The sequence below is a fragment of the Coregonus lavaretus genome (assembly GCF_964263955.1).
Source record: "Coregonus lavaretus genome assembly, chromosome: 1".
Lineage (NCBI taxonomy): Eukaryota > Metazoa > Chordata > Actinopteri > Salmoniformes > Salmonidae > Coregonus > Coregonus lavaretus.
Window position 1 is genome coordinate 30,368,916 of NC_139988.1, and position 27,480 is coordinate 30,396,395.

Genomic DNA, 27,480 nt, shown 5'->3' on the forward strand with positions numbered 1-27,480 from the left:
CCACATACTTTTGATCATGTAGTGTATGTCTTTTTTTATGGGATCCAACCCTTTGATTGAGTACAGTACAGAGCACACTGCTTGTGAGTCACTTGGAAAGAGTTTCTGCTTCATTAGTAAAACTTCAAATCCCAACGTGTGTTTGTCCTTGCTCCCTCTCCCTCTCCCTCTCCCTCTCCCTCTCTCTCTCTCACTATCACACTCTCTCTCACTCTCCCTCTCTCTCTCTCTCCCTCTCTGCTCCTTTAGTATTTCCCCTAATCTTGAGCTGGAAGCCTTGTTCAAACGCCACTTTACCCAAGTGGAGTTCTACCAGGGATCTGTTCTCAACCCTCACGATCTGGCCCGAGTGAAGGTACTGTACTAGCAAGTACTGCTGTTATACATCATATTACACCATACTGTAGATACAGGGTGAAAGGCTGTGCGTGAAAAAGACGATAAGAAAATACAAAAAAGGCTCCTTATGCCACCTTGTAAGAGTGACAACGTTTCAATCCAAGTTGGACCTTTGCTTTGACCTGACAAAGATCAATCTTGGGTTGAAACGTTGTAATATTTGAAGGTGAGAGGGTTTCTGCTGTGTATTCTCTAACTGTAACTCTTCATCGTTCCCTGAATAGATTGAGTCAGCAGACGCCTGTCTGATCCTGGCTAATAAATACTGTCCAGATCCCGATGCTGAAGATGCCTCCAACATCATGAGGTAATGATGATGATGGTGACGACGATAAATCATCTGGGGAAAGGACTGTTTACAGTATGTGTTCAATTTTCTTTTTGAATTTGTAGGGTCATCTCTATCAAGAACTATTCCCCCAAGATACGAATTATCACTCAAATGTTACAGTACCATAACAAGGTAGGGTCAGCACGTCACTCCTACGCTTCCTGCAATAATAAACATAATGATAACTATGGTTCAAACACATCTTTGGAGAGGGGAGAGTGTGTAATGTGTGTGTGTGTGTGTGTGTGTGTGTGTGTGTGTAGGCTCACCTGCTCAATATTCCTAGCTGGAACTGGAAGGAAGGTGATGATGCTATCTGTCTAGCAGAGCTGAAGGCTGGCTTCATAGCTCAGAGCTGTCTGGCCCAGGGCCTCTCCACCATGCTGGCCAATCTCTTCTCCATGAGGTCTTTCATCGAGGTAACGTTGATACAACATTAACACAACCTTTTCACAATGATCTCTTTCATCAACCTAACCGTGATACGATATCGGTAAGGTAACATTAACACAAATTAGTTGACGCAATGTCAGTATGGTAACATTAACACAACCTTTTCACAATGTCTGTCATCGAGATAACGTTGACACAATGACAGTAAGGTAACATTAAGGCCTAGATTCAATCTGGTCCGCAGAAGATCCGTGTTATAGCGTGATTGACATTCAAGGGTAATTTCCGTTTGAGCCAACATACAGTATGCAGTGTTTACCGTGAATGCGGTCTCCGCAAACGCGTAAACGTTGCCTTTAAAAGGTGTATAGCCGAAAAGGGTTGGTCAGATTTAATCTAGACCTAACTCCACATTTTCACAATGAGGTCTGTCATAGAGGTAAAGTTGACACAATAACAGTAAGGTAACATAAACACAACTCTTTCACAATGATCTCTTTCATTTAGGTAACGTTTACAAAATGTCAGTAAGGTAACATCAACACAACCTATTCACAATGTTGTTTTACTTTGGTATTTACTGTAGTATTACAGGATAGATACTGTAAGTGATTCCATGGGAGGACTGAGCTCAGGTCTGCTGAGTGAGACGTCTCTGAGGGAGTGTTTTCATTCAGAATCATAATGGTCTTTCAGTCAATCTGGTTTATCATATGGAATCTGTTGGATCTTTGGCACTCAGCATTGAAGAGGTGCTCCTCTATTTGAAAGAGCTGGTCTTCTTGTCATAAAGATGATGGAGGAGTTTATAATGAGTGGGCTGACAAGTGCTGGATGGAGAAGAAACATCTGCTGGCCATATTTCCTTTATGAAAACATAGACTAAGAGATATAGAAAATATGGACTATCGACACTAAACCATAACCGGTGATATAAGCTGTGAATGAAAAGGCATTGCCCTCGTTAAAGAGGGATTTAAAACGTTGGGCTTTCATCATCTACTATATGACAGCTGAAAAGCTTTCAGGAAACTCATCCCTTATCGTCTATGGCAGCTCAGTGGATATGATGTAGCCTGCATGAACATCTGACAAAGAAGGGAGGAATCACTTCACATGAGAGGAAGAAATGAAGACATACAGTATCATTATTACCATTATTTGTTGAGTTGTGAAGCGATACAGCCCTAGTCAGTCAGAACTCATGCTAGGCCAAGCCTAGTGAAACAACTTGGACACGATATACTGTCACCAAGTCAGCACGTCCTTGCTTCACTCAGTCTGTAATTTTTCAACAAAAACAGTCAACTAAAACGCTATATTCAAACCATACCATCTCTGTTTTAATAGCAGGATGAATACACATGGAACACTATACATTATTACAATCGTTGGCAACAGAAAGTCGATGTCAAAATGATTGACCGAAGAACATGAAATGATTATAAAACTATAATAAATGCTAATATGATCTATTTTGAATGGCACCATTGTGCGGTTGAGAGAGGACAGGTGTAATTAAAATAGTTCTGTAATAGAGGTGGCCTCTTCTGTCAGCATGCCTCAGAGAGACCTCCATAAACATATGAATCTAAAGGCTATAATGCTATAAACGGAATGCTTATAGTGCATGGTGGGTTTTACTTGACGACAGATTATTGTGAGGCCTCTTAACGAGGTGAAGAGTGATGTGTCCGACAGCTGTTCTCAGCACAACTCTTACTAGGTAATTACAGAGAATATGTTCCAAATGGCAGCCTATTCCCTATTTAGTGCATTACTTTTGACCAGGACCCATAGCGCTATATAGGGAATAGGGTGCCATTTGGTAAACACACATGGAGAAATAGGTCAGTTCTGACACATTCAGCTGCAGATGTCTGTAATGAGCATGTGTGTGAATGGGAGAGGAGGGATGTCTGGTCAGATCTGGATGAAGTTCATCAGGCCTTGTTTTGTTACCAGGGCGATAATAGGCCGTCGTCATTGCAATTTGTCGTCACGGGTGATTGAAACAGGAAGAGAACCAGAAAGTTAGTGAGAGGTGCTAACGAGAGACCAAAGAATACACATGCACACACACACAATAGAATGGATGCAATCTCCGCAGGACCCCCTCGATTAGTGTTCCCCTAAAGATGGCTGACCAATTGCTTTCCCCCCAAACAGGCGAGGCATGTGAGTGTGTTAGTTATAGAGGAAGTGTGTTCTGAGTCCCATATTAAATCCTGTATAGCTGTCAGGATGGGGTGGAGTTATGATGGAGAAGAGACATGGAGACAGTTTCATAATATGTCTGAGGAGCTGCAGTCTGCAGTTCATCAAAGTGTCTTCTCCATCACTGAGAGACTGCTAATGATGGGCTTATAAAGGGCTTGTAAGGGGTTTATAACGGCTTATAACTGTGCTAAAGTTACTACTATACACATTTCCATCTGTATACATATTTATATATGTATTTATATGTGTCTTTACGTATTTATATATGTATTTATATGTATCTTTACGTATTTATATATGTATTTATATGTATCTTTACGTATTTATATATGTATGTTGTGCTTGTTGCTTCTCAGATTGAAGAGGATACGTGGCAGAAGTACTATTTAGAAGGGGTAGCTAATGAGATGTACACAGAGTATCTGTCCAGTGCCTTTGTGGGGCTCTCCTTCCCAGCAGTCTGTGAGTAAGTATGACACTCCACAGTGATCTAGTCCTTGGGCCGGTATGGATAACTCTCTCTGCTCTGTTTTACTGCTACTGTATAACTGCTGTTCGGTCCCTGGTACTGCTACAACTGCTGAAGAGTAGATGGTAGATAGAGGAGGTCAATGACATTAATACTAAATGATTATAATATAAAAGAAAAGGAACATTTTAATTTGAAACTATTGGTCATGTTGAAATAGTAGCTACCGTACATAATGTAGAACCGTGATGAGGCATAGCATTCCCTTACAATTCTCTGTGTTTGTCTGTCTGTGTCAGGCTGTGCTACGTGAAGCTGAAGCTGTTGCTTATCGCCATCGAGAACAAGTCGGAACTGGGAGAGAGCAGGTTTGTGTCTCTGTGTTTCTGTCTGTTTCTCTCTGTCTGTTTCTCTCTGTCTGTTTCTCTCTGTCTGTTTCTCTCTGTGTTGTACAGGACTACAAGGCTGCTCTTGTTCTGTAAATCACTGCTGGACTTCTCTGTCTGTAACATCCCAGAACATTTTCAAATCCTAGGATGTCTTTCAAGATTTATCTGTAAATAGTTGTCTCTGTGTTGAACCATGATAACCATTAATGCCATATGGTACTATTAACTTGCTAACTATTAACATGAAGTACTATATTTCACTTACCATAAATTGCTAAATCCCACCCACCCCAACGCCAACAGCAGTGTGAACCGGTTTTGTACAAATAATGCATTTATAGTAGAGTTGTTTTAGTTGAGTTTTTAGTATATTATGAAATCACTATAGAAGAAGTAATGTCTAACTAACTTGTTATTATGATATATTTTGAACAACATTTATTTTAAAACTTTTGCTCAGCCTTTTTGTTGTGTGCTTGCACCTGGACATGGGATCCTGAGGCATTTTCTTTGCTCATGCCAGGCTTTTTTCCATGACATAGTGCCACCATTCTCAGTGCCATCTGAACTGCATATCTCTCTGATAGTAGAAGTAAATTATTTCATAGATGCAATATGTGTAATAAGATCAGCTCTTAAGATCAAATAAGTACCTCCTAGTTTACTAAGTGATATGAAGGTCTTAAACTTTTTCTCAGAGTGCTACAGCAAGCACTTTCATTTTCCCATCAGAAGGTAGACGGACAGCAAATTGAGACATAATTGAAAATTGAGACACATTCATAATATGATTTTTCATCTCTCCTTTTATGTTAATAACAACTGTTTGATTTTAGGTTGTTTTCTTGTTGTTTGCAGAAGCCGAAAGCGGTATGCCCTCTTCCTTATATTTCCCTCCAAAGTTCAACCCTATCTCCACCACTTTAGAGCTTCTGACTGGGTTTTGTTTCCTAAGGATACTTTTCCAAACCCTATATCAAAATGAGCCAATTTCTCACTATATCTTTGATTGTGTTCCTTGTGCCTAATGCACTAACTTCTTTGCAGGCAGAGAGAGAATAGTTGAATTTGACTCGTTTGTAACTCTTGTTGATTTGTCTGATGTTGTCGATGTGCCCAGGCTAACACCATCTCCTCCATTTTTACCTCCTGTTTTGAGTTTCTTTCTGTCTCTCGTTGTCAGTCGTTCTGCTTAATTTCTCTCTCACTTCAGTTCTTTTTCAGTGTCTTCAGTCAGTCGTAACTGTGTGTGAACGTTGCCAAACTGATTATTATTTTCTTCCCAGTGTTTCTTTATTTTTGTGCTATGCTCATTATCAAACAGTACTTCACATTTTTATAGTTTTGATAGTGTCATCTCACATATCAGTCAAGAGACAGATTGTTGATGTCTGAACCCCAGAAGGGTTTATTGATGGATAAGGCTATTGTTGCACATTTCTGTAATATTATGGAATCGATGGTTTGATTATATGTCATTGCAGTTTGACACAAACACATGTTTTATAGATTTTTACGATACCAACAGCATTTGTTATGCCATGTCATATCTTATTCAAGGCATGGGATCATTAACTTTGGATAAATTAACATTTATCCAATGGAGTTGTTTAATTTTAGGCCACGTTTTCCATGGGTGCTGCAAATCATCTTCATACTTGCATTTCATCCCTTTCTTACTGTTTTATCATGTGTGTGGATACTGTTTGCTTTGTGTGCGTGTGCGTGTGCGTGCGTGTGCGTAAGCTTGTGTGTGTGTGTGTGTGTGTGTGTGTGTGTGTGTGTGTGTGTGTGTGTGTCAGTCACCATGTTCCCCCATACCTGTGAGTCTCTGAGTAGATGTTATCAAGTGAGGTCACTTCCTGTCAGTTTGGTGTTTAAGAAAACAATCCAACTGCACAGAAGTTACTGCAACAGTCTGCATCTACGTACCTGTCTCTTTATCTGTACTGCAGTGGCTATGCCTGGTCTGTTTTACAAGTGTCCTACTCACACTGTTTGGTAACTGCATGTAATAACACTCTATCATATGGGATGTGTGATGCTTGCCTTGTTGCTCCCAATATGAGGTTTTGATACATTGTGGGCCTCTATGCATAATTGGAGAAAATTACATTTTGTTATGTTTCTTTGTTATTAGATCTAAAATGTGTAAACTATGTGAAATCTCAGATTTGGGCAGCAATGTGTTTTTTGTAGTGGCTTTGTTAGTTTATTTTGTATTTTCCCGAAACAGCATGTCAATTGTGATTCCTTTTTTCTACTCTGGGGCCATTCAATCTTATATAAAGCTCAATAGTGCAACTTTAAACTTAAGTTTAGCAAAATATCATGTTGTTTTGTTTTACTGTTGCTATTGATTACAGCTTTATAATTGATCCAATCGCCCCCTTATTGTTTAAGTATGTTGTTTGTAGAGCCCAGAGGAAAGATTTTTTATCATTTGCGAATTAGTCTGTAGTTTTCAGCTGCTCTCAGCTATTTTCTGAGCCTGCATGCACTTTTACACAGTATAATGTTGGTATAGACAAGTGTTCTCAAATCTGTCCAAACAGTTTAGTACCAAAAACTAAAAACTTTTGTAAAGTATAAAGGCCGTACATTGAATGACAGTGAAGAAATAGTAAATTAAATAATTGGCAAAATAAAGTATTAATAAATTGAAGAGTTGGTAAAGTAAAATAAAGTATTAGTAAATTAAAGAGTTGGTAAATTATTAGTAAATTAAAGAGTTGGTAAAATAAAGTATTAGTAAATTAAAGAGTTGGTAAATTATTAGTAAATTAAAGAGTTGGTAAAATAAAGTATTAGTAAATTAAAGAGTTGGTAAAGTAAAATAAAGTATTAGTAAATAATAGGGCGGCAGGTAGCTTAGTGGTTAAGAGCGTTGTGCCAGTAACCGAAAGGTCGCTGGTTCTAATCCCCGAGCCAACTAGGTGAAGTGAACTATTGTCAAAGTATAGTATTCATAAAAGAAAAAGTAAAATATTTGTAAAGTATTATTAAAGTAAGTTAGTAAAGTATTCCTAAAGTAAAATATTATTCGTTTCCCTTTCGTCTGGGCTCAGAGGCCAGGGGTGTCGTCCCCTGACAGTCGGTCTGTGTGTTCCGTTTGTTAGTCTCTGTCTGCACTCCCATCATTGATGATTCCTACCCACAGGCAACCATTAATGAACTGGGCGTATATGCGTGTGTCGTCCACTCTCGTCTCAGTCTAATTCAGGGGGAATGATACAGCCAGTCCATACAGGCACCCTACACACACAAACACCATCCAAATCTACAATATCTTCTTTACTGTAGACATATGTTTGAGGATACAGTTTTAGGGTCTGTGAGGTTAGGGGTTACAGGGCTAGGGGTTAGAGTGAATTTGAATATGAATGTTACTTATCCATTAGATAACATTACATGGCCATTTCCCCTCAGCTTCTTGGTTATTAATTCATTCTTCCTGATAAATCAACATGGACATTGATAATGTAAATAAAAAAATGCATATCATATCACATTTCCTAGCTTAAATACCCTAAAGCAGCACTGTAGCAGTGCTATAACAATACTATAATACCCTAAAGCAGTACTGTAGCAGTACTATTTTTTATTTATCTTTTCCCTTTATTTAACTAGGGTAGTCAGTTAAGAACAAATTCTTATTTACAATGATGATCTACCCCGGCCAAACCCGGACGACGCTGTGCGCCGCCCTATGGGACTCCCAATCACGGCCGGATTGTGATACAGCCTGGAAGCGAACCAGGGTCTGTAGTGACGCAGTGCCTTAGACCGCTGAGCCACTCGGGAGCCCTATAACAACACTATAATACACTATATAACAACACTTAGCCTATAGCAGATGATTCCTATTCCTCTGTAGTGTTAGTCCAAGGGCTGTTCATTCCCTTGCCTTCCACTGTCCAGTACTAACCCAGGTAACAGTATCTAACTGTAGTGTAACATGCCCGTAACATCATTCTGATAGCTGATTGGCTCTGACTGCTGAGACTGAAACCACTCCATAAAACAATTTTAATTCTTTTTGCCCCCCCCCCCCACCCACCCACCCATCCTAACCCCGCCCCTACTCCCACTCCAAGCCAATCAGAACCATGGTGAAAAAGAAAAGAATTAAAATGTACAAACCAACTCATGCTGTTGCGCATTCTGTCCATATGTGTGAGTAGCTTCAGAGAAGGTGGCTAAACATGGAAACAAGGGAAGAAGCAAGGTGTTTTTCGACACAATAACACTTGAACAAATACCCACCTCCATACAGTGGCCTACAAGCTCACACTGATAGCATTTACAGTACTTCCATTCCATACCACTCTCCAAACAAAACAACTGGAGACTGCAGAAGCTCTGATTCCATTGACCAATCCGATCAGGCCGCTCTAGATGGCTGGCTGTAGTACTCTAGTTCCAGCTAGAGGGTTGATGATGTGTGTGTACCATTCCTCTTGATTAGCGCGTGAGTGTGACTCTAACGGCCGTAACAACGCCTACAGAGCGTGATGTCATCTATCTCTCCCATTACCCAGCATCCTCATCAACCCGGGGAACCACGTAAAGATGCAGGAAGGAACTCTGGGGTTCTTCATCGCCAGCGACGCCAAAGAAGTAAAGAGGTAATGGCAGAAAAACGCCACAGTCTCAGTTTAAAGCCTTGTCTGTGTTTTCATTCTCTTGGTGGCTAAAAAGGACAACATACAAAGCGATTAGACATTAAACTTCCATAAATATCATTGGTAAAAGCCAGCTCACATCTCAACCTGGTGGAATGGGTGAAACTCACTAGGTGTGAGTTGCAAACCGAGACAATAAATGTCTATGCTGCTGTTTCCCCCCAGAGCATTTTTCTACTGCAAAGCTTGTCACGATGACATCACAGACCCCAAACGGATCAAAAAATGTGGCTGCAAACGACGTGAGTACACCTAACTCGCCGTCCACAACCCCACCCCCCACCCCTCTCATGCCCCCCCGTCCCCTACCCCCACTGTCTCTGAAGTATGATTAGGATGTGCTATAATAAAGGTGTCATATCCCTCACTGTTTCTCATACAGTGTCTTGCAAAGGTATTCATCCCTCTTGGCATTTTTCCTATTTTGTTGCATTACAACCTGTAATTTAAATTGATTTTTATTTGGATTTCATGTAATAGACATACACAAAATTGGTGAAGTGAAATAAAAAAAATAACTTGTTTCAAAACATTCTAAAAAATTAATAACGTAAAGTGGTGCGTGCATATGTATTCACCCCCTTTGCTATGAAGCCCCTAAATAAGATCTGGTGCAACCAATTACCTTCAGAAGTCACATAATTAGTTAAATAAAGTCCACCTGTGTGCAATCTAAGTGTCACATGATCTGTCACATGATCTCAGTATATATACACCTGTTCTGAAAGGCCCCTGAGTCTGCAACACCACTAAGCAAGGGGCACCACCAAGCAAGCGGCACCATGAAGACCAAGTAGCTCTCCAAACAGGTCAGGGACAAAGTTGTGGAGAAGTACAGATCAGGGTTGGGTTATAAAAAAATATCAGAAACTTTGAACATCCCACGGAGCACCATTAAATCCATTATAAAAAAATTGAAAGAATATGGCACCACAACAAACCTGCCAAGAGAGGGCCGCCCACTAAAACTCACAGACCAGGCAAGGAGGGCATTAATCAGAGAGGCAACAAAGAGACCAAAGATAACCCTGTCCATAGGACCACTTTAATCCGTACACTCCACAGAGCTGGGCTTTACGGAAGAGTGGCCAGAAAAAAGCAAAAAAATAAATAAGCAAACACGTTTGGTGTTCGCCAAAAGGCATGTGGGAGACTCCCCAAACATATGGAAGAAGGTACTCTGGTCAGATGAGACTAAAATTGAGCTTTTTGGCCATCAAGGAAAACGCTATGTCTGGCGCAAACTCAACACCTCTCATCACCCCGAGAACACCATCCCCACAGTGAAGCATGGTGGTGGCAGCATCATGCTGTGGGGATGTTTTTCATCGGCAGGGACTGGGAAACTGGTCAGAATTGAAGGAATGATGGATGGCGCTAAATACAGGGAAATTCTTGAGGGAAACCTGTTTCAGTATTCCAGAGATTTGAGACTGGGACGGAGGTTCACCTTCCAGCAGGACAACAAAATAGGGAAAATGCCAAGGGGGGTGAATACTTTTGCATGCCACTGTAGGAATGTCCTTTTACAGTGATAACTGTTTGAAATGGAAATTGCTCCAGTGATCACCTTGAGTCCCATTTTAGTCAACTGTGATCACAACTGTCAAACCTTCATTGTGGTATGATCTGAAATCAATGTGTTATGATATTGTACAATTTGTTTGATTTATTCATTTTATTACTTTTTCCTTTGAATATGTAAACTTATCATGTCAATAATTTATCATAATGATGGAACTATCTAGAAGGGTGGACTGAAGTCTGGAGGAAGAAAAAGATAGAGAGAGAGAAAGAAAGCGAGAAGACCAGCAGAGAGCGAAAGAAAGAGTGGGAGTTCTACATCAGTATGCTAATGATCGAGTGTCAGGGAGAGGTAGAACGATGGGAGTAGCCGAGCAGAAGAGGAAGGCTGTCAGGTCGCCATAGTGACACTGTGACACAGGCAGAGGTAATGACCTCAGTCAGGTGGAAGAATACACGAGCCAATGGCTTTCCTATGCTCATGGGTCATGGGTTCAGACAACCAGACATCCTATTGGCCCAACCCTACCGAATCAGAGCACTTTATTGGTCCAAGTATTCCACCATTAACATCTGCCAGCAGTGGATGACTTGGAATATGACCCTTTTTCTCTGCTATTACTATTGATCAGACTGGGAATTAGAGAATGTGTACCAGGGTTGGATTCAATTCAATTTCAATTCAGTTACTTCAGGAAGTAAACTCATTGAGGAAAATAATATAAGTTGTATTTTCGGTTTACTTCCTGAATAGCCTGAATTGAAAGCATTAATTCAGAAGCAGGGCCTTATTACTACCTGACCTACATGGGCACTTGTCCCAACATCTTAGCATGTTAAATAATTTAACGTCCTGCAGTCTCTGTACATCTAGAAAGGTCAGCGACAGTTACAGCAAGCAGCCTACGCCCAAACACATGATCTCCACCGTCCTTTCCCTTTGTCTGTGTCATCTCAATCATTCAGACTATAGGCCTGGTAGTCTGTCAGGTAGAGAGAACCAGAGACCTGTATTGTCTGATTCACACTATATAGCCAAACTGAGACAAGGCAAGCCGGGCTATACTAAGCTGGCCTGGTTACACATCCACCACAGTTGCTGGAACCGTGCTGGAAAGGACAATGTGAAAATAATGTATCCGAGCCAGTACAGTTTTGGTTGGCCCTATAGTGTGATCATGCATTGGTCCACTAGATATACTATACCTGAAACAAGACAGTTCTATTCTACATTATTTTGGGTTTCTGTATCTCCATCTTATTACTGTTTTATTACCAATAGGAGGGCCCCATTTAGAGAGATGACAGTTCCATTACTAGAATGGAAGTTTGTCTTCTGTTTGTTCTGTTTTGTTTCTGTTGTTATTGTTTATTTTATCCATGTGTTTATGACCATTGACATTTTTTTGATGTTATTTCCTTCCCCTACTGCCGCCGGGAAACACAACTTCTTTATTTTAACCACTCTCTGGTAGTGATTTATTGTGAGTAAAAAAAACACGGGTTCCCTCCCATCCAGGGTGCAGTGCGAGTGTCTTTTCTCTTTCCCAGCCAATAGTATACTGTATTCTATGTTGCATGTTACCAGTGTAGCATCTGCATCCCTCTCCTCGCCTCTCATCTGTACACTGTCCTGCCTCAGACCAGACCTGAATACAGCAGAACCCAAACTCACACCAGCTTCTGATTGTTTAGTCTGTCTCCTCATAGGCCCATAGTCTAGCCCGCCCTCAGACTCATTTCAGATGACAGAGTGGAGTGTGATTTTATCATAGAAGTGGATGAACTCTGTTTGACTCACTTAATTTTTTTGTTTGTTGTTAAACTACACTGATCTGTATTAGAAACCCAATCCTAAGCCTTGTGTTATCAGCTCTCCTTAAGTCCTACTTACCTCCTCTCCCTAATATCACGCTCTGAGAAAGTAGAAAAATGGATGTGGTGACAATCTGAAATGTCAAACACACAGATTGATATAGGTAATGTTAGTCATGGATTTTGAGCCAAGACATTGGGGTGGGGAGGTAATAAAAAATTAAACTCCAACCATTTAGATTCAAATTCATTTTCTCACTGTCAGGGGCTATATTGCACGCTGCTGTATTTTCTGAAAAGAGGAAGTGTTCTTGTGGAAATGTCTTGAAATATTTCAGCTTAATGAGCAATGTTGCAAAACACAATCAAAACAATCTGGTCATACCCCCTTCACTGCTTCTAGCCCCCTCCCCACTCCCCAGTGCTCTGGTACTCTGCCCAGCTCCAGTCATACCACTACCCGGAGTTCATCAGTGCATTTAGAATTGAGATATCGTCACCCCCAGCCCCACTGCATTTCAATTCTACATAGTCGTCAGGCCCTTTTTTACTCACTGCCCTCAGAGCCCTGAGTGAAAGAAACAGCTTCAGTAGACAGTTATTTTACTATACTGCAGGTGCCAATGCTGTACTGCCATTTGGCCACTAGATGGCCATGTTGTGCCACAGTCCTGAATGTAGCTTATTGAAGGAAACTGACACTGAGGTCCTCAGAAACCTATTCAGCAAGAATATGATGAGCAACAGGGTGTGTTTCAGTCATAGACATAGAATTACTAGAACGGTTAAAAAAACGTAGACCACTGCAATTTGACTGGAACACTCATGGGTATACTCAATATGGCCGCCGGTCCACCATCACAGACCTATTGATTTGAATGGAGTTACTGTTCTAGTAATGGTAATATCTCTATGGTAGCAGTTAACTGTAGGTGTATCTTAACCTTTACAGTAGTTGTCATACAAATCTTAAAGGGAAAAGTTGTCTTACTTTAGTTTCATCATTGCATAGATTAACCCCTGGCTTTGTTTTATGCATACTGGTCTCATAGTATAGACAATTTTTTTTTTTTTTTTTTTTTTTTGACATAACATAGTAAATGTAAATCCTGGACACTTGAATTAGTATGATATGTTACATTTGGTATGGTCACATAAGACAAAAGGTTACTTAAGGCAAAAACGAAATGAGGGTTGTTGGTCGGTGTGGAAGGGTGGGCATATAATACGAACGTCTAGCAACCCAAAAGTTGCATGTTTTAGTCTCATCACGGACAACTTGATCATTTTAGCTAATTATCAACTTTGCAACTACTTAATACTTTTTACCTACATTGCATCTACTTAGCATGTTAGCTAACCCTTCCCCTAATAGTTTAACCTAACTCCTAACCTTAACCCTAACCTTAACCCCTAGCCTAGCTAACGTAGTGTTAGCTACCTAGCCACCTAGCTAACGTTAGCCACAACAAATTGGATTTCGTAACATCATACGTTTTGCAAATTCGTGACATATTGTACGAAATTCAATTCATTACATATCATACGAATTGCAATTCGTCACATATCATAAGAAATGGATGATGGACATCCTCAAATTAATAAATACCATATGAAATGTAACATATCATACTAATTGGAGTGCCCCTGATTTACTTTTAGTATGCTACATCTACCCCTGAGTCCAGGTTGGTTTTATGGTGTGCAATGTTTGGTTTGGTTGGTTGAAGATGTCTGAAAACAAAGTGAGTCTTTCGAAGGAAAACTGTTCTTTGTATTACGCATTCCGCTATTTCCATTTGTGCTTTGCAACATGGTACAATAACTGGAGAGTTTAAAAGCAGTTTTAATTTGGTTGTTTTCTATAAGTATCCATATTTTAATATAATATGAGTCTAACTTAGATTTACTATTCAAAGTCAAAATGGCTCATCGAGTTCTTGCTGAATAGGGTTGTCTTTCACTTAAGAGGATCAGTGTCCATTAGTTAGGTGTCCATTTTAGGACACTATCGATATTCAACACTGGCTTCATGATGACTTCGTCTTTGTACGTTTTGTCAGGTGGAATGTTGAATGTGACATATGAAAAAATACTTGATTTCTAGAACCACAATCAAAAGCAACAGCGTAGTTGTGTGTGTGTGTTAACAATCACCTTCCTTTGACAAAATGTACACAGACAGTCATGTTCATGTGGACTCTTGTGGTGAAGAATGTCCTAAAAGGGACACTGTAGTCCGTACTGTAGTAGATCAGGCTAACGGGTATGTGTGAAGTAATTTGAGTCAAACACATTGTCATGTTGTGTCGTGTTCTCCATCTCCCCCTCCCATGTCTCGCTAACCAACATTACAACTACATGTACTGTGTTCAACTGAATGCCCAGCCTAGAAAGAACTCAGAATAAAACTCATAGTTCAGCATGAAAACTAAGAAAGTAATATAGTTCAGCATGAAACGAAAGCCACACTTGCTCGTCTGTCATGCCTCCAAAACTGTTTATGCTCTGTAAACAGTTACCACACTCCACCCTCTGTAATTGCTGTGATCTCTTTATGCATGCTTATGAATGCTTATAAAGCACTTGTGCATGCTGTTTATAGGACACCTCGCTCCCCATTCTCTTTCTGGCCACAAACTGAAACATGCCACCTCGTTTGGGCTCCCAGCCACACATGTGGTTAAAACAGTAAAAGTAGACTTATAGTTCTCTACGGAGAGAGAGCGAGAGTTTCTGTGAGGGTGTTAGAGTGAGTTAGTGACTTGGCACCCTGGCATAGAGAGAATGGGAACCAGGGATTGTGGTCTGAACCAGAGTCACAGCAATCTAGAACCGCTGCTCTGAGGGGCTTTCACTACCTATTGCTACTTCTCCTGGGGTTAAGACCTTGACATTTATATTGTAAGCACACACACACGCACATACACGCGCACACACACACACACACACACACACACACTTCAAATGTTTTATATACAGATCTGCCATCTTAATTTGATCACTCTGTCGTCGCAGAGAATTTTCCTGTGCAGCAGGAAATGCAAATTGTAGTGTATTGAAGGTTTAAAAAGGCTTCTAAAGTTTGTAATTTCCACTTTTAAATTTCTGACTTGATTTGCCCTAATGAAAAAGGTATCAACCCCTACAGAAATGCCCATTAATTATCATTATAATTATAATCCACATAATAATTCACATTTCCTGTTTCTGCAAGATATTTTTTCCTGCTGTGAGAAGCAGGGTCAAATTAAGATAGTTAATCTGTACTCCATGTACATCCATAGTAACTTGCAAACACGTACACACCTCTCTCAAACCTCTCTGGGGGAGTGCTGGTTTAGTGAAACTCTTGTATTATAGTCTAGCATGGTATGGCCTGGCCAGTCTAGCCAGTAGAGTAGTGTGATGATGCCTTGACCAGGGCTGCTGCAGCTGCATGAAGGGATACAGGTACGTGATCCACACCTTTAGCCAGACAGATAGAGGATGTTATGATCTGTTCTGTTCTGAATCAAATAATATACATTACCAGTCAAAAGTTTGGACACACCTACTCATTCCAGGGTTTTTCTTTCTTTATTTATTTTTTAACAATTTTCTACATTGTAGAATCATAGTGAAGACAACAAAACTATGAAATAACACATATGCAATCATGTAGTAACCAAAAAGGTGTTACGCAAATCAAAATATATTTTATATTTGAGATTCTTCAAAGTAGCCATCCTTTGCCTTGATGACAGCTTTGCACACTCTTGGCATTCTCTCAACCAGCTTCATGAGGTAGTCCCCTGGAATGCATTTCAAGTAACGTGTGCCTTTTTTAAAGGTTAATTTGTGGAATTTTTTTATGCGTTTGAGCCAATCAGTTGTGTTGTGACAAGGTAGGGTTGGTATACAGAAGATAGCCCTATTTGGTAAAAGACCAAGTCCATATTATGGCAAGAACAGCTCAAATAAGCAAAGAGAAACGACAGTCCATCATTACTTTAAGACATGAAGGTCAGTCAATCCGGAAAAATTTCAAGAACTTTTAAAGTTTCTTCAAGTGCAGTCGTAAAAACCATCAAGCGCTATGATGAAACTGGCTCTCATGAGGACTACCACAGGAAAGGAAGACCCAGAGTTACCTCTGCTGCAGATGATAAGTTCATTAGAGTTAACTGCACCTCAGATTGCAGCCCAAATAAGTGCTTCACAGAGTTCAAGTAACAGACACATCTCAACATCAACTGTTCAGAGACTGTGTGAATCAGGCCTTCATTGTCGAATTGCTGCAAAGAAAGCACTACTAAAGGACACCAGTAAGAAAAAGAGACTTGCTTTTTCCAAGAAACACAAGCAATGGACATTAGACTGGTGGAAATCTGCCCTTTGGTCAGATGAGTCCAACCGCCGTGTCTTAGCATGTGTCCAACCAGATGAGTCCAACCGCCGTGTCCAACCGGATGATCTCCGCATGTTTGGTTCCCACCATGAAGCATGAAGGAGGAGGTGTGGGGGTGCTTTGCTGGTGACACTGTCTGTGATTTATTTAGAATTCAAGGCACACTTAACCAGCATGGCTACCACAGCATTCTACAGTGATAAGCCATCCCATCTGGTTTGCGCTTAGTGGGACTATCATTTTTGTTTTTCAACAGGACAATGACCCCACACACCTCCAGGCTGTGTAAGGGCTATTTAACCAAGAAGGAGAGGGATGGGAGTGCTGCATCAGATAACCTGGCCTCCACATTCACCCGACCTCAACCCAATTGAGATGGTTTGAGATGAGTTGGACTGCAGAGTGAAGGAAAAGCAGCCAACAAGTGCTCAACATATGTGGGAACTCCTTCAAGACTGTTGGAAAAGCATTCCAGGTGAAGCTGGTTGAGAGAATGCCAAGAGTGTGTAAAACTGTCATCAAGGCAAAGGGTGGTTACTTTGAAGAATCTCAAATATAAAATATATTTTGATTTGTTTAACACGTTTTTGGTTACTACATGATTCCATATGTGTTATTTCATAGTTTTGATGTCTTCACTATGATTCTACAATGTAGAAAATAGTAAAAATAAAGAAAAACCCTGGAATGAGTAGGTGTGTCCAAACCTTTGACTGGTACTGTATGTCTGTATGAGGTTTGCTGCTGAAGACATTGCCCATGCTACTCTCCTACCCCCGAATGAGTCCCCTTCCATCTACCCCTTCCCCCCTCTCCCCCACTGTCGTATTTGCCTTTATACCTGTTATGGCATTTTCAGCCTTAGGACACAGCTTGGCCCTTGAGCCTAAGACCATCTGGACTACAAGTTCAACAAGTTAAATTGGACTACAGCTTTCAAATTTTTCAAACTTTATTGATCAAAACAAGACTTTGGGAGAACATTGAAAAAAGTTTTATTTGGCCATGATAATATATTTCACACAATTCTTACTTCAAAGAACCAAAAGCAGTTTGGCACTCTAGCGATATACAGTGGGGTATGAAATTATTGACACCCTTGATAAATGACTGTATAAAATAAGTAATTAAAATACTGATCTATATTGTATGCAAAAAAAAAAGGGAAATTATATTATTTTATACTGATACAATTGCTCAGCGAAATAGATTTTGTTTAGCAAGTAATACTTTTTTTTCTCAAAAAGGTAGGGGTCAAAATTATTGACACTTCTGTTTTCGATACCTTTCAATACCTCACCTTACGAGGATAACAGCACTGAGCCTTTAAAAAAAAAATTGGTTGGAGAACACGTTTGGAAGGATCTTAGACCATTCCTCCCAGAGTCTTGATATACTTCATGTGCGCTTATGGACTGCCCTCTTCAATTCAAACCACAGGTTTTCAATGGGTTTCAAGTCTGGAGACTGAGATGGCGATTGCAAAATTTTGATTTTGTGGCCAATTAACCATTTTTGTGTGTGCTTGGGGTTATTGTCTTGTTGGAAAATCCACATGCGGCCAAGTTTCAGCCTCCTGGCAGAGGCAACCAGGTTTTTGCCTAAAATGTCCTGGTGCTGGGTAAAGTTCATGATGCCGTTGACCTTAACAAGGGCCCCAGGACCAGTGGAAGCAAAATCACCCCATAACATAAAGATCCACCACCATATTTTGCAGTAGGTATGGGGTTCTTTCTGCTTAAATCAAATCAATCAAATCAAATTTTATTCGTCACATGCTTCGTAAACAACAGGTGTGGGCTAACTGTGAAATGCTTACTTACAGGCCCTTCCCAACAATGCAGAGAGAAAGAAAATAGAGAAGTAATAGAAAAGTAAAACTCGTAATAATAAAAGCAATACTAGATACATAATGAGTAACGATAACTTAGCTATATGCAAGGGGTACCAGTACCGAGTCGATGTGCAGGGGTACGAGGTAATTGAAGTAGATATGTACATATAACTAGGAATAAAATAACAGATAGTAAACAGTAGCAGCAGCGTATGTGATGTTTGAAAAAAGGGTCAAAGCAGATAGTCTGGGTAGCTATTTGGTTAACTATTTAACTAACTATTTAGCAGTCTTATGGCTTGGGGGTAGAAGTTCAGGGACCTGTTGGTTCCAGACTTGTTGCATCGGTACCGCTTGCCGTGCAATAGCAGAGAGAACAGTCTATGACTTGGGTGGCTGGGGTCTTTGACCATTTTTAGGGCCTCCCTCTGACACCGGCTTGTATAGAGGTCCTGGATAGCAGAGCGCTCGGACCAAGTGATGTACTGGGCCATCCATACTACTCTCTGTAGTGCTTTGCGATCAGATGCCAAGCAGTTGTCATACCAAGCGATGATTCAGCCAGTCAAGATGCTCTCAGTGGTGCAGCTGTAGAACCTTTTGAGGATCTGAGGGCCCATGACAAATCTTTTCTGCGTCCTGAGGGGGAAAAGATGCATTGTCGTGCCCTCTTCGACTGTGTTGGTGTGTTTGGACCATGATAGATCCTTAGTGATGTGGACACCAAGGAACTTGACGCTCTCGACCCGCTCCACTACAGCCCCGTCGATGTGTATGGGGGTATGCTTGGCCCTCCGTTTCCTGTAGTCCACAATCAGCTCCTTTGCCTTGTTGACGTTGAGGGAGAGGTTGTCCTGGCAACACACTGCCAGGTCTTTGACCTCGTCCCTATAGGGCACTATGGTGTTGATCGATGAGCTCTAGTCAATGAACAGCATTCTCATGTAGGTGTTCCTTTTGTCCAAGTGGGAAAGTGCATTGTGGAGTGCAATAGAGATTGTGCCATCTGTGGATCTGTGGGGCAGTATGTGAATTGGAGTGGGTCCAGGGTGTCTGGGATGGTGGTGTGTCATGATCAGCCTTTCAAAGCCTTTCATGGCTACAGATGTGAGTGCTACGGAGCGATAGTCATTTAGACAGGTTACCTTGGCGTTCTTGGGCACAGGGATTATGGTGGTCTGCTTGAAACATGTAGGTATTACAGACTGGGTCAGGAAGAGGTTGAAAATGTCAGTGAAGACAAATGCCTGCTGGTCGGCACATGCTCTGAGTACGCATCCTGGTAATCCTTCTGGCCCTGCAGCCTTGTGAATGTTAACCTGTTTAAAGGTCTTACTCACATCAGCTATGTAGAGCATGATCACAAAGTCATCCGGAACAGCTGGTGCTCTCACTTATGGTTCAGTGTTGCTTGCCTCAAAGCGAGCAGCTCGTCTGGTAGGCTTGTGGCTGGGTTTCCCTTTGTAATCCGTGATAGTTTGCAAGCCGTGTTACATCCAACGAACGGTTACAGTTTTGACTTAAATCTACTTGAAAATCTATGACAAGACCTGAAAATGGTTGTCTGGCAATGATCAACAACCAATTTGAAAGAGCTTAAAGAATTTTTAAAATAATTATGGGCAAACGTTGCACAATCCAGGTGTGGAAAGCTGTTAGAGACTTACCCAGAAAAACTCACAGCTGTAATTGCTACCAAAAGTATTGACTCTGGTGTGAATACTTATGTAAATTACATATTTCTGTATTTCATTTTCAATAAATCTACCAACATTTCTTTAAATGTTTTCACTTTGTCATTATGGGGAATTGTGTGTAGATGGGGGAGAAAAATGAATGTATTCAAAATTGAATAAAGGCTGGAACAAAATGTGGAATAAGTCAAGGGGTATGAATACTTTCTGAAGGCAGTACGGTCACTGTGGGGACGACGTAGTTGATGCACTTATTAATGAAGCCGATGACTGATGTGTTAAACTCCTCAATGCCATCGGATCATATTCCAGTCTTTGCTAGCGAAACAGTCCTGTAGCTTAGCATCTGCTTCATCGGACCACTTCCGTATTGAGAGTGTCGCTATTACTTATTGTTTGAGTTTTTGCTTGTAATAAGGATAATGGAGTTATGGTCAGATTTGCCAAATTGAGGGCGAGGGAGAGCTTTGAATGAGTCTTTGTGTGTGGAGTAAACTCCAAACTCACCTCTGGTGTGCATGGCCAAAGAGCTCTATTTTCATGTCATCCACGCCTGGCGTTTGCGAAATGGCATTGGCACTTGGAATGGAACCGGTGCTTTGGTCAGATGACATGAAAATAGAACTCTTTGGCCACGGTTTGTCGTCGAAATGAGAATGCATAAACAGAAAAGAAACCCATACCTACTGTCAAATATGCTTCCACTGGTCTTGGGTACCAGCACATTTTTGTCAAAAATCTGGTTGCCTCTGCCTGGAGGCTGAAACTTGGCCTCAAGTGGATCTTCCAGTAAGACAATAACCACAAGCACACATCAAAATCCACAAAGAAATTATGAATTGGCCACAAAATCAACATTTGCAATCGCAAGTCTCCGGACTTGAAACCCATTGAAAACCTGTGGTTTGAATTGAAGAGGGCAGCCCATAAGCACAGATAATAATAATAATAAGGATAATATGAAGGATATCAAGGATCTGGAAGGATTCTGTATGGAGGAATGGTCTAAGACTCGTTTCCCAAACACGGTCCTGGGGGCCCGCCTCGGTGCACGTTTTGTTTTTTGCTCTAGCACTACACAGCTGACTCAAATCAAAGCTTGAGCTATTGAAAGGTATTGAAAACAGGGGTGTCAATCATTTTTACCCCTACCTTTTTGAGGAAAAAATAAATTACTTATTTAACTATCTTTTTCTCTGAGCAATTGTATTAGTATAAAATAACATAATTTCCCAATTCTTTTGAGCATACAATATAGCTCAGTATTTAAATGTATTTTATACAGTAATTTTTGCTGATCTTTATCAAGGATGTCAATAATTTTCGGACCCCACTGTATGAAGCACCCTAACATAATAGGTGCCCATTACTGGTCTTTTGTTGGGGCTCAAGCCTGTGAGAGCTGGCATCTAAGGCTTTGCACTTATTATCTCCTTTGTGGAGTAACCTTCCGGCTTCCCCACATTACTATTTCTCCTTTTGCCATTAACCTGCTGCTTTTCCTCTTCCTCTCATCCCAAAACATGACTGTAGCCAAGATGTCCGTCTACAAACAAATGAAACTGGCATGTTGCTTTGATTGCGGCCGTTCAGAGCGAGACTGCTCTTGCATGTCAGGCAGTGTACATATTAACATGGACACCCTACAGAGGGCCTACCCACTCCCCTCTGTCTCTGTTCATGATTGCACAACCACTTTACCTGCCTGTAAGTTATACCGCCCAACACGTGCTGTTAAATGTCTGTTGTGTGTGCCCTGTATGTGTATGTGTGTGTGTACCATGTGTAGGTATATGTGTTTATGTGCTTTATCCGTAACGTCGTCCACGTGGCGTGCTTCCATAGTTGCCATTACGCTGTCGTGGCTTATTTAAATGTATTTGTTATTATTATTATTATTATTAGTAGTAGTAGTAGTAGTATCATTAATTTGAGTAGTTTTTATTCTTATTCTTCTTATTATTATTATTTCTGTGGGTTGTATTGGGTGGTAGTTGTGGTGTTGCTTTGGTGCTGCTCTACTGTAGCTGTTAGCTCTGTGGCTAGCGCATGCTACATCAGTCAAGCACTCGTGTGGTGACTGTGTTATTAGACATTTGGTGTTTTGTGTATTGTATTGTTTCTAATACAGTATATTATGTATAAATATGATGAAGGAAAATGTGACTGTATGTTGAAGGGATGATTTATGTCTGACTGTATGCAATATCTTGATGACAGTTTTCATTTATTTTTGTTGTTGTTTTGTCTTCCTTTGTTTATGAAGGTATCCCAAGCTTTTATGGGAACCTCCTTGCTAACTGTGTTTCTGTTCTGTTCCTGATAATTTTATTTCAAGCTCACAGGACTGACTTGTGTAGGAACGAGAGCCATGCTCGAGTGATGTTCATAGAGCAATATTCATAGAAAATGTAGATACAGTGGGGGAAAAAGTATTTAGTCAGCCACCAATTGTGCAAGTTCTCCCACTTAAAAAGATGAGAGAGGCCTGTAATTTTCATCATAGGTACACGTCAACTATGACAGACAAATTGAGATTTTTTTTCTCCAGAAAATCACATTGTAGGATTTTTAATGAATTTATTTGCAAATTATGGTGGAAAATAAGTATTTGGTCACCTACAAACAAGCAAGATTTCTGGCTCTCACATACCTGTAACTTCTTCTTTAAGAGGCTCCTCTGTCCTCCACTCGTTACTTGTATTAATGGCACCTGTTTGAACTTGTTATCAGTATAAAAGACACCTGTCCACAACCTCAAACAGTCACACTCCAAACTCCACTATGGCCAAGACCAAAGAGCTGTCAAAGGACACCAGAAACAAAATTGTAGACCTGCACCAGGCTGGGAAGACTGAATCTGCAATAGGTAAGCAGCTTGGTTTGAAGAAATCAACTGTGGGAGCAATTATTAGGAAATGGAAGACATACAAGACCACTGATAATCTCCCTTGATCTGGGGCTCCACGCAAGATCTCACCCCGTGGGGTCAAAATGATCACAAGAACGGTGAGCAAAAATCCCAGAACCACACGGGGGGACCTAGTGAATGACCTGCAGAGAGCTGGGACCAAAGTAACAAAGCCTACCATCAGTAACACACTACGCCGCCAGGGACTCAAATCCTGCAGTGCCAGACGTGTCCCCCTGCTTAAGCCAGTACATGTCCAGGCCCGTCTGAAGTTTGCTAGAGTGCATTTGGATGATCCAGAAGAGGATTGGGAGAATGTCATATGGTCAGATGAAACCAAAATAGAACTTTTTGGTAAAAACTCAACTCGTCGTGTTTGGAGGACAAAGAATGCTGAGTTGCATCCAAAGAACACCATACCTACTGTGAAGCATGGGGGTGGAAACATCATGCTTTGGGGCTGTTTTTCTGCAAAGGGACCAGGACGACTGATCCGTGTAAAGTAAAGAATGAATGGGGCCATGTATCGTGAGATTTTGAGTGAAAACCTCCTTCCATCAGCAAGGGCATTGAAGATGAAACGTGGCTGGGTCTTTCAGCATGACAATGATCCCAAACACACCGCCCGGGCAACGAAGGAGTGGCTTCGTAAGAAGCATTTCAAGGTCCTGGAGTGGCCTAGCCAGTCTCCAGATCTCAACCCCATAGAACATCTTTGGAGGGAGTTGAAAGTCTGTGTTGCCCAGTGACAGCCCCAAAACATCACTGTTCTAGAGGAGATCTGCATGGAGGAATGGGCCAAAATACATAGGAACAGTGTGTGAAAACCTTGTGAAGACTTACAGAAAACATTTGACCTGTGTCATTGCCAACAAAGGGTATATAACAAAGTATTGAGAAACTTTTGTTATTGACCAAATACTTATTTTCCACCATAATTTAAAAATAAATTCATTAAAAATCCTACAATGTGATTTTCTAGATTTTTTTCTTCTCATTTTGTCTGTCATAGTTGACGTGTACCTATGATGAAAATTACAGGCCTCTCTCATCTTTTTAAGTGGGAGAACTTGCACAATTGGTGGCTGACTAAATACTTTTTTCCCCCACTGTATGTAGCATATCAAATGGGGTTAATCTTAAAGGTACACTACTAAACAAGATGGGTCATACACAATGGGGTGACCTCCTACCTACATCAACAGAGACTTCAATTCACCGTTCGCTAAGCCCCGTCCCAGAATTTTCGGCAATCCATTGAAGTGCTACAGTGGATAGCAACTGTCGCTAACCAAGCTTGAGTCCAACGCATGGACAAGCTCTCATTTCAAAAGTATGGAAGCCAATGAGGGCAATGGCAAAAGCGGAGAGTTTTCATACAAAAATAAGTTATTTAAATGGCTAAATAATTTAACAGTACACCAGGGGTACTTGGGACTGTGATTCCTGAAATTCAGTGCCTGCAGATGGAGTATTTTTACGAAACCGAAATTATACTTTTGTTGCATTGTTTGATAGCTGGTTAGCTTGCTAGCTTTCATTGACCAATGTTGAAAATGTTGCTAATGCTAGTTAACTAGCTAGCCAGTTAATATAACTTGTATTCGCCAAATGTATGTTAAATAGCTAAGTTAGCTATATTATTAATATAACTCACTGCTGTCAACATCCGTACACAATTTGAGAGCACTACTGAGCTCCAAAAGTGTTTAGTAGCTTTGACTGCATGCTGACAGTGCATTCAGAGCAATCCAGTGGCTAGCCACAGTACAAACTTCATTTTACCAGGTTCCCGTGAAGCAATTGTAATGACAGTCCACCATAACATTCCCGAGAGTCTTCTGATTAGCAAGGGGTAGTCTGTGTTTAATTTCATTGTGTATTAAAAACACAGTTTGAGATCATTGTGAGGGGTTTTCTCCATTGGTTTGAATGGGGAATTGGACTTCCCGGGACAATTTGAAAACGAGGTAGCAACCATAACCAGGGGGGTGGGGCTTAGCAAAGGGTGATTTATTGGCTCTTCACAATATCACACCCTTCCTTGTATGATGATGTCATTTTGCTGACTGTACCTTTTAAAGTTTCTCAGTGTTTACAGTCTCATTGCCAGACTTAAGTGTTTATCATAGTCCAAAACGTGTACGTGTATGCACAGCAGTGTTCTAGAATATTGGACTGTTGGCTTTCATACTTTTTGAATTCTCAGCGCAGCTCAAGCAATTTCTCCAACTGTCAACACATTCAAATTAATAGATGACGCGTTCCAGTGCCGTGTTGGTTTGGAATTGTGGGAAGGTGCGCGTTTGGGCTGTGCCTCCCCCGCAGATGGTCTCGGAGTCATGTAGCTATGTCACAGTGGGACCCCGGACTATAGCGTCTCAACGTCTGTGGACTATGACTTACGCTTTACACCACGTGTCCCTTCAACGTTCTCACCGTGGCTTATTACATGATACCTATGTGATAATATGACTGTCAGAGTGTTGTGGTCTGTAGTTGTTGATTGTGTATCGCTCTTCATCATAGGAAAGTGGTTAATCTTCCAATAAGAAAACAATGAATATGAGTGAGTGTTGAGGTATACCCAGTCCTATGGAAATACTTTTCCAGCTATCTTCAGATCATGACCCTCAGCCATGATACTCATCCAGTCCCAACCAGCCAACAGATATGGATTGACTTGTAAAGAAGGAGCTAGCTACTCCACAGGATTAAGATAAATAACACCCTCTCTCTTTTCCCAGACTTGATCTTTGTTCCATCAGATTACTTTATCCTCTTCCTCAGTAATCAGGAACCCAGGGGATCACTTTTTTTTAGTTTTAGATTATGTTTCATCCAAACAATTTTTGTATTTGTTTGCTGGGTATTTGGCATCATCCAGAATCTCCTGGCTAGCATTTTTGGAGCTTGTAGCAATGCTAGTGGAAACAGATTGAACCAGTTAGCATTGCATTCAAAAGCATGGGGAACAAGCCCTCTGTTGCTCCTCTAGGGCTGTCTGGACCTATCAGAGGACCCAGGCAGAGGAGAGAGGGGAAAAGGAGATGACAGTGGTAAAGGGAAAGGGAAATAGCAGTGATTGGATAGAGAGAAAAGAGAGATGGCAGTGATTTGGATAGAGGGAAAGGGAAATAGCAGTGATTGGATAGAGGGGAAACGGGAGAAATCAGCCCCATGTGATTTCCTCCTCAGCATTCTCCCACCATCTGTGAATGAGCTCTGACTAGATTAGTGTCAACCGGCTGATGATGAGTTTGGTTTTGCCTCTTGTAGGTTGGTGGGCCGCTACTCTCCCTCTGCACCAATTACTGGCTATTAGGGTAGTTACTGATCTCTCTCCTCCCTCAGCCCCTCGTAGGATTTAATGGAAGACAACATCTTTCTTGTTCTCTTTAAAGGGGCAATCAGCAATTGCTACATCCATTTCTGGACTTATAAATGAATGATATGTACCCATTGATTCTTGAAGAATAAAACATATAAATGCCTCATGTGCTTAGTTCAACTGTCCTATCCAAGCAGAACTCAAAATATAAGCATTTTTTTACTACAGTTGTAAACAATGTAAATGTAAACAAACACTATATATCGCATCAAAACATGGTTAAAACTATAATGTTGATATCATGGATGGTATTTAGTATATGTATTTATTAAGGATCCCCATTAGCTGCTGCCAAGGCAGCAGCTACTCTTCCTGTGGTCCAGCAACATTAAGGCAGTTATATACAATTTAAAATATTACATGACATTACATATCATAATACTTTTCACAACACATTAAGTGTGTTTCCTCAGGTCACTACTCTACTATCACATATCTACAATACAAAATCCATGTGTACGTGTGTGTATGTTATGATGTGTATGTGTGTCTGTGCCTGTGTGTCTCTTCACAGTCCCTGCTGTTCCATAAGGTGTCTTTATCTGTTTTTTAAATCTGATTCTACTGCTTGCATCAGTTACCTGATGTGGAATGGAGTTCCATGTAGCCATGGCTCTATGTAGTACTGTGTGCCTACCATAGTCTGTTCACTTGGGGATTGTGAAGAGACCTTTGGTGGCATGTCTTGTGGGTGTTGCATAGGTGTCTGAGCTGTGTGCTAGTAGTTTAAACAGACACCTTGGTGCATTCAGCATGTCAACACTTCTTTGAAAAACAAGTAGTGATGAAGTCAATCTCTCCTCCACTTTGAGCCATGAGAGATTTACATGCATATTATTAATGTTAGCTCTCTGTGTACATTTAAAGGGCCAGCTGTGCTGCCCTGTTCTGAGCCAATTGTAATTTTCCGAGGTCCCTCTCTGACCACAAGACTGAACAGTAGTCCAGGTGCGACAACACTAGAGCCTGTAGGACCTGCCTTGTTGATAGTGTTGTTAAAAAGGCAGAGCAGCGCTTTATTATGGACAGACTTCT

General features: G+C 40.9%; 1 protein-coding gene across 5 annotated transcripts in view; it reads left to right on the plus strand.

Moving 5' to 3' along the window:
• The window catches only part of kcnma1a (potassium large conductance calcium-activated channel, subfamily M, alpha member 1a), a gene marked incomplete at both ends in the record, with an annotated part of 253,440 nt that overhangs the window by 184,145 nt on the left and 41,815 nt on the right, over nt 1-27,480 (plus strand). For 2 of the 5 annotated variants that reach the window (XM_084168518.1, XM_084168519.1), the window contains 8 exons: nt 250-355; nt 624-706; nt 793-862; nt 994-1,149; nt 3,700-3,809; nt 4,112-4,192; nt 8,743-8,829; nt 9,052-9,128. In XM_084168518.1, the coding sequence (XP_084024644.1) occupies nt 250-355; nt 624-706; nt 793-862; nt 994-1,149; nt 3,700-3,809; nt 4,112-4,192; nt 8,743-8,829; nt 9,052-9,128 (770 nt within the window). Of the gene's footprint in view, nt 1-249; nt 356-623; nt 707-792; nt 863-993; nt 1,150-3,699; nt 3,810-4,111; nt 4,193-8,742; nt 8,830-9,051; nt 9,129-21,676; nt 21,851-27,480 lie in introns of all 5 variants that reach the window. The other 3 variants (XM_084168520.1, XM_084168521.1, XM_084168517.1) reach the window with 2 other exon arrangements.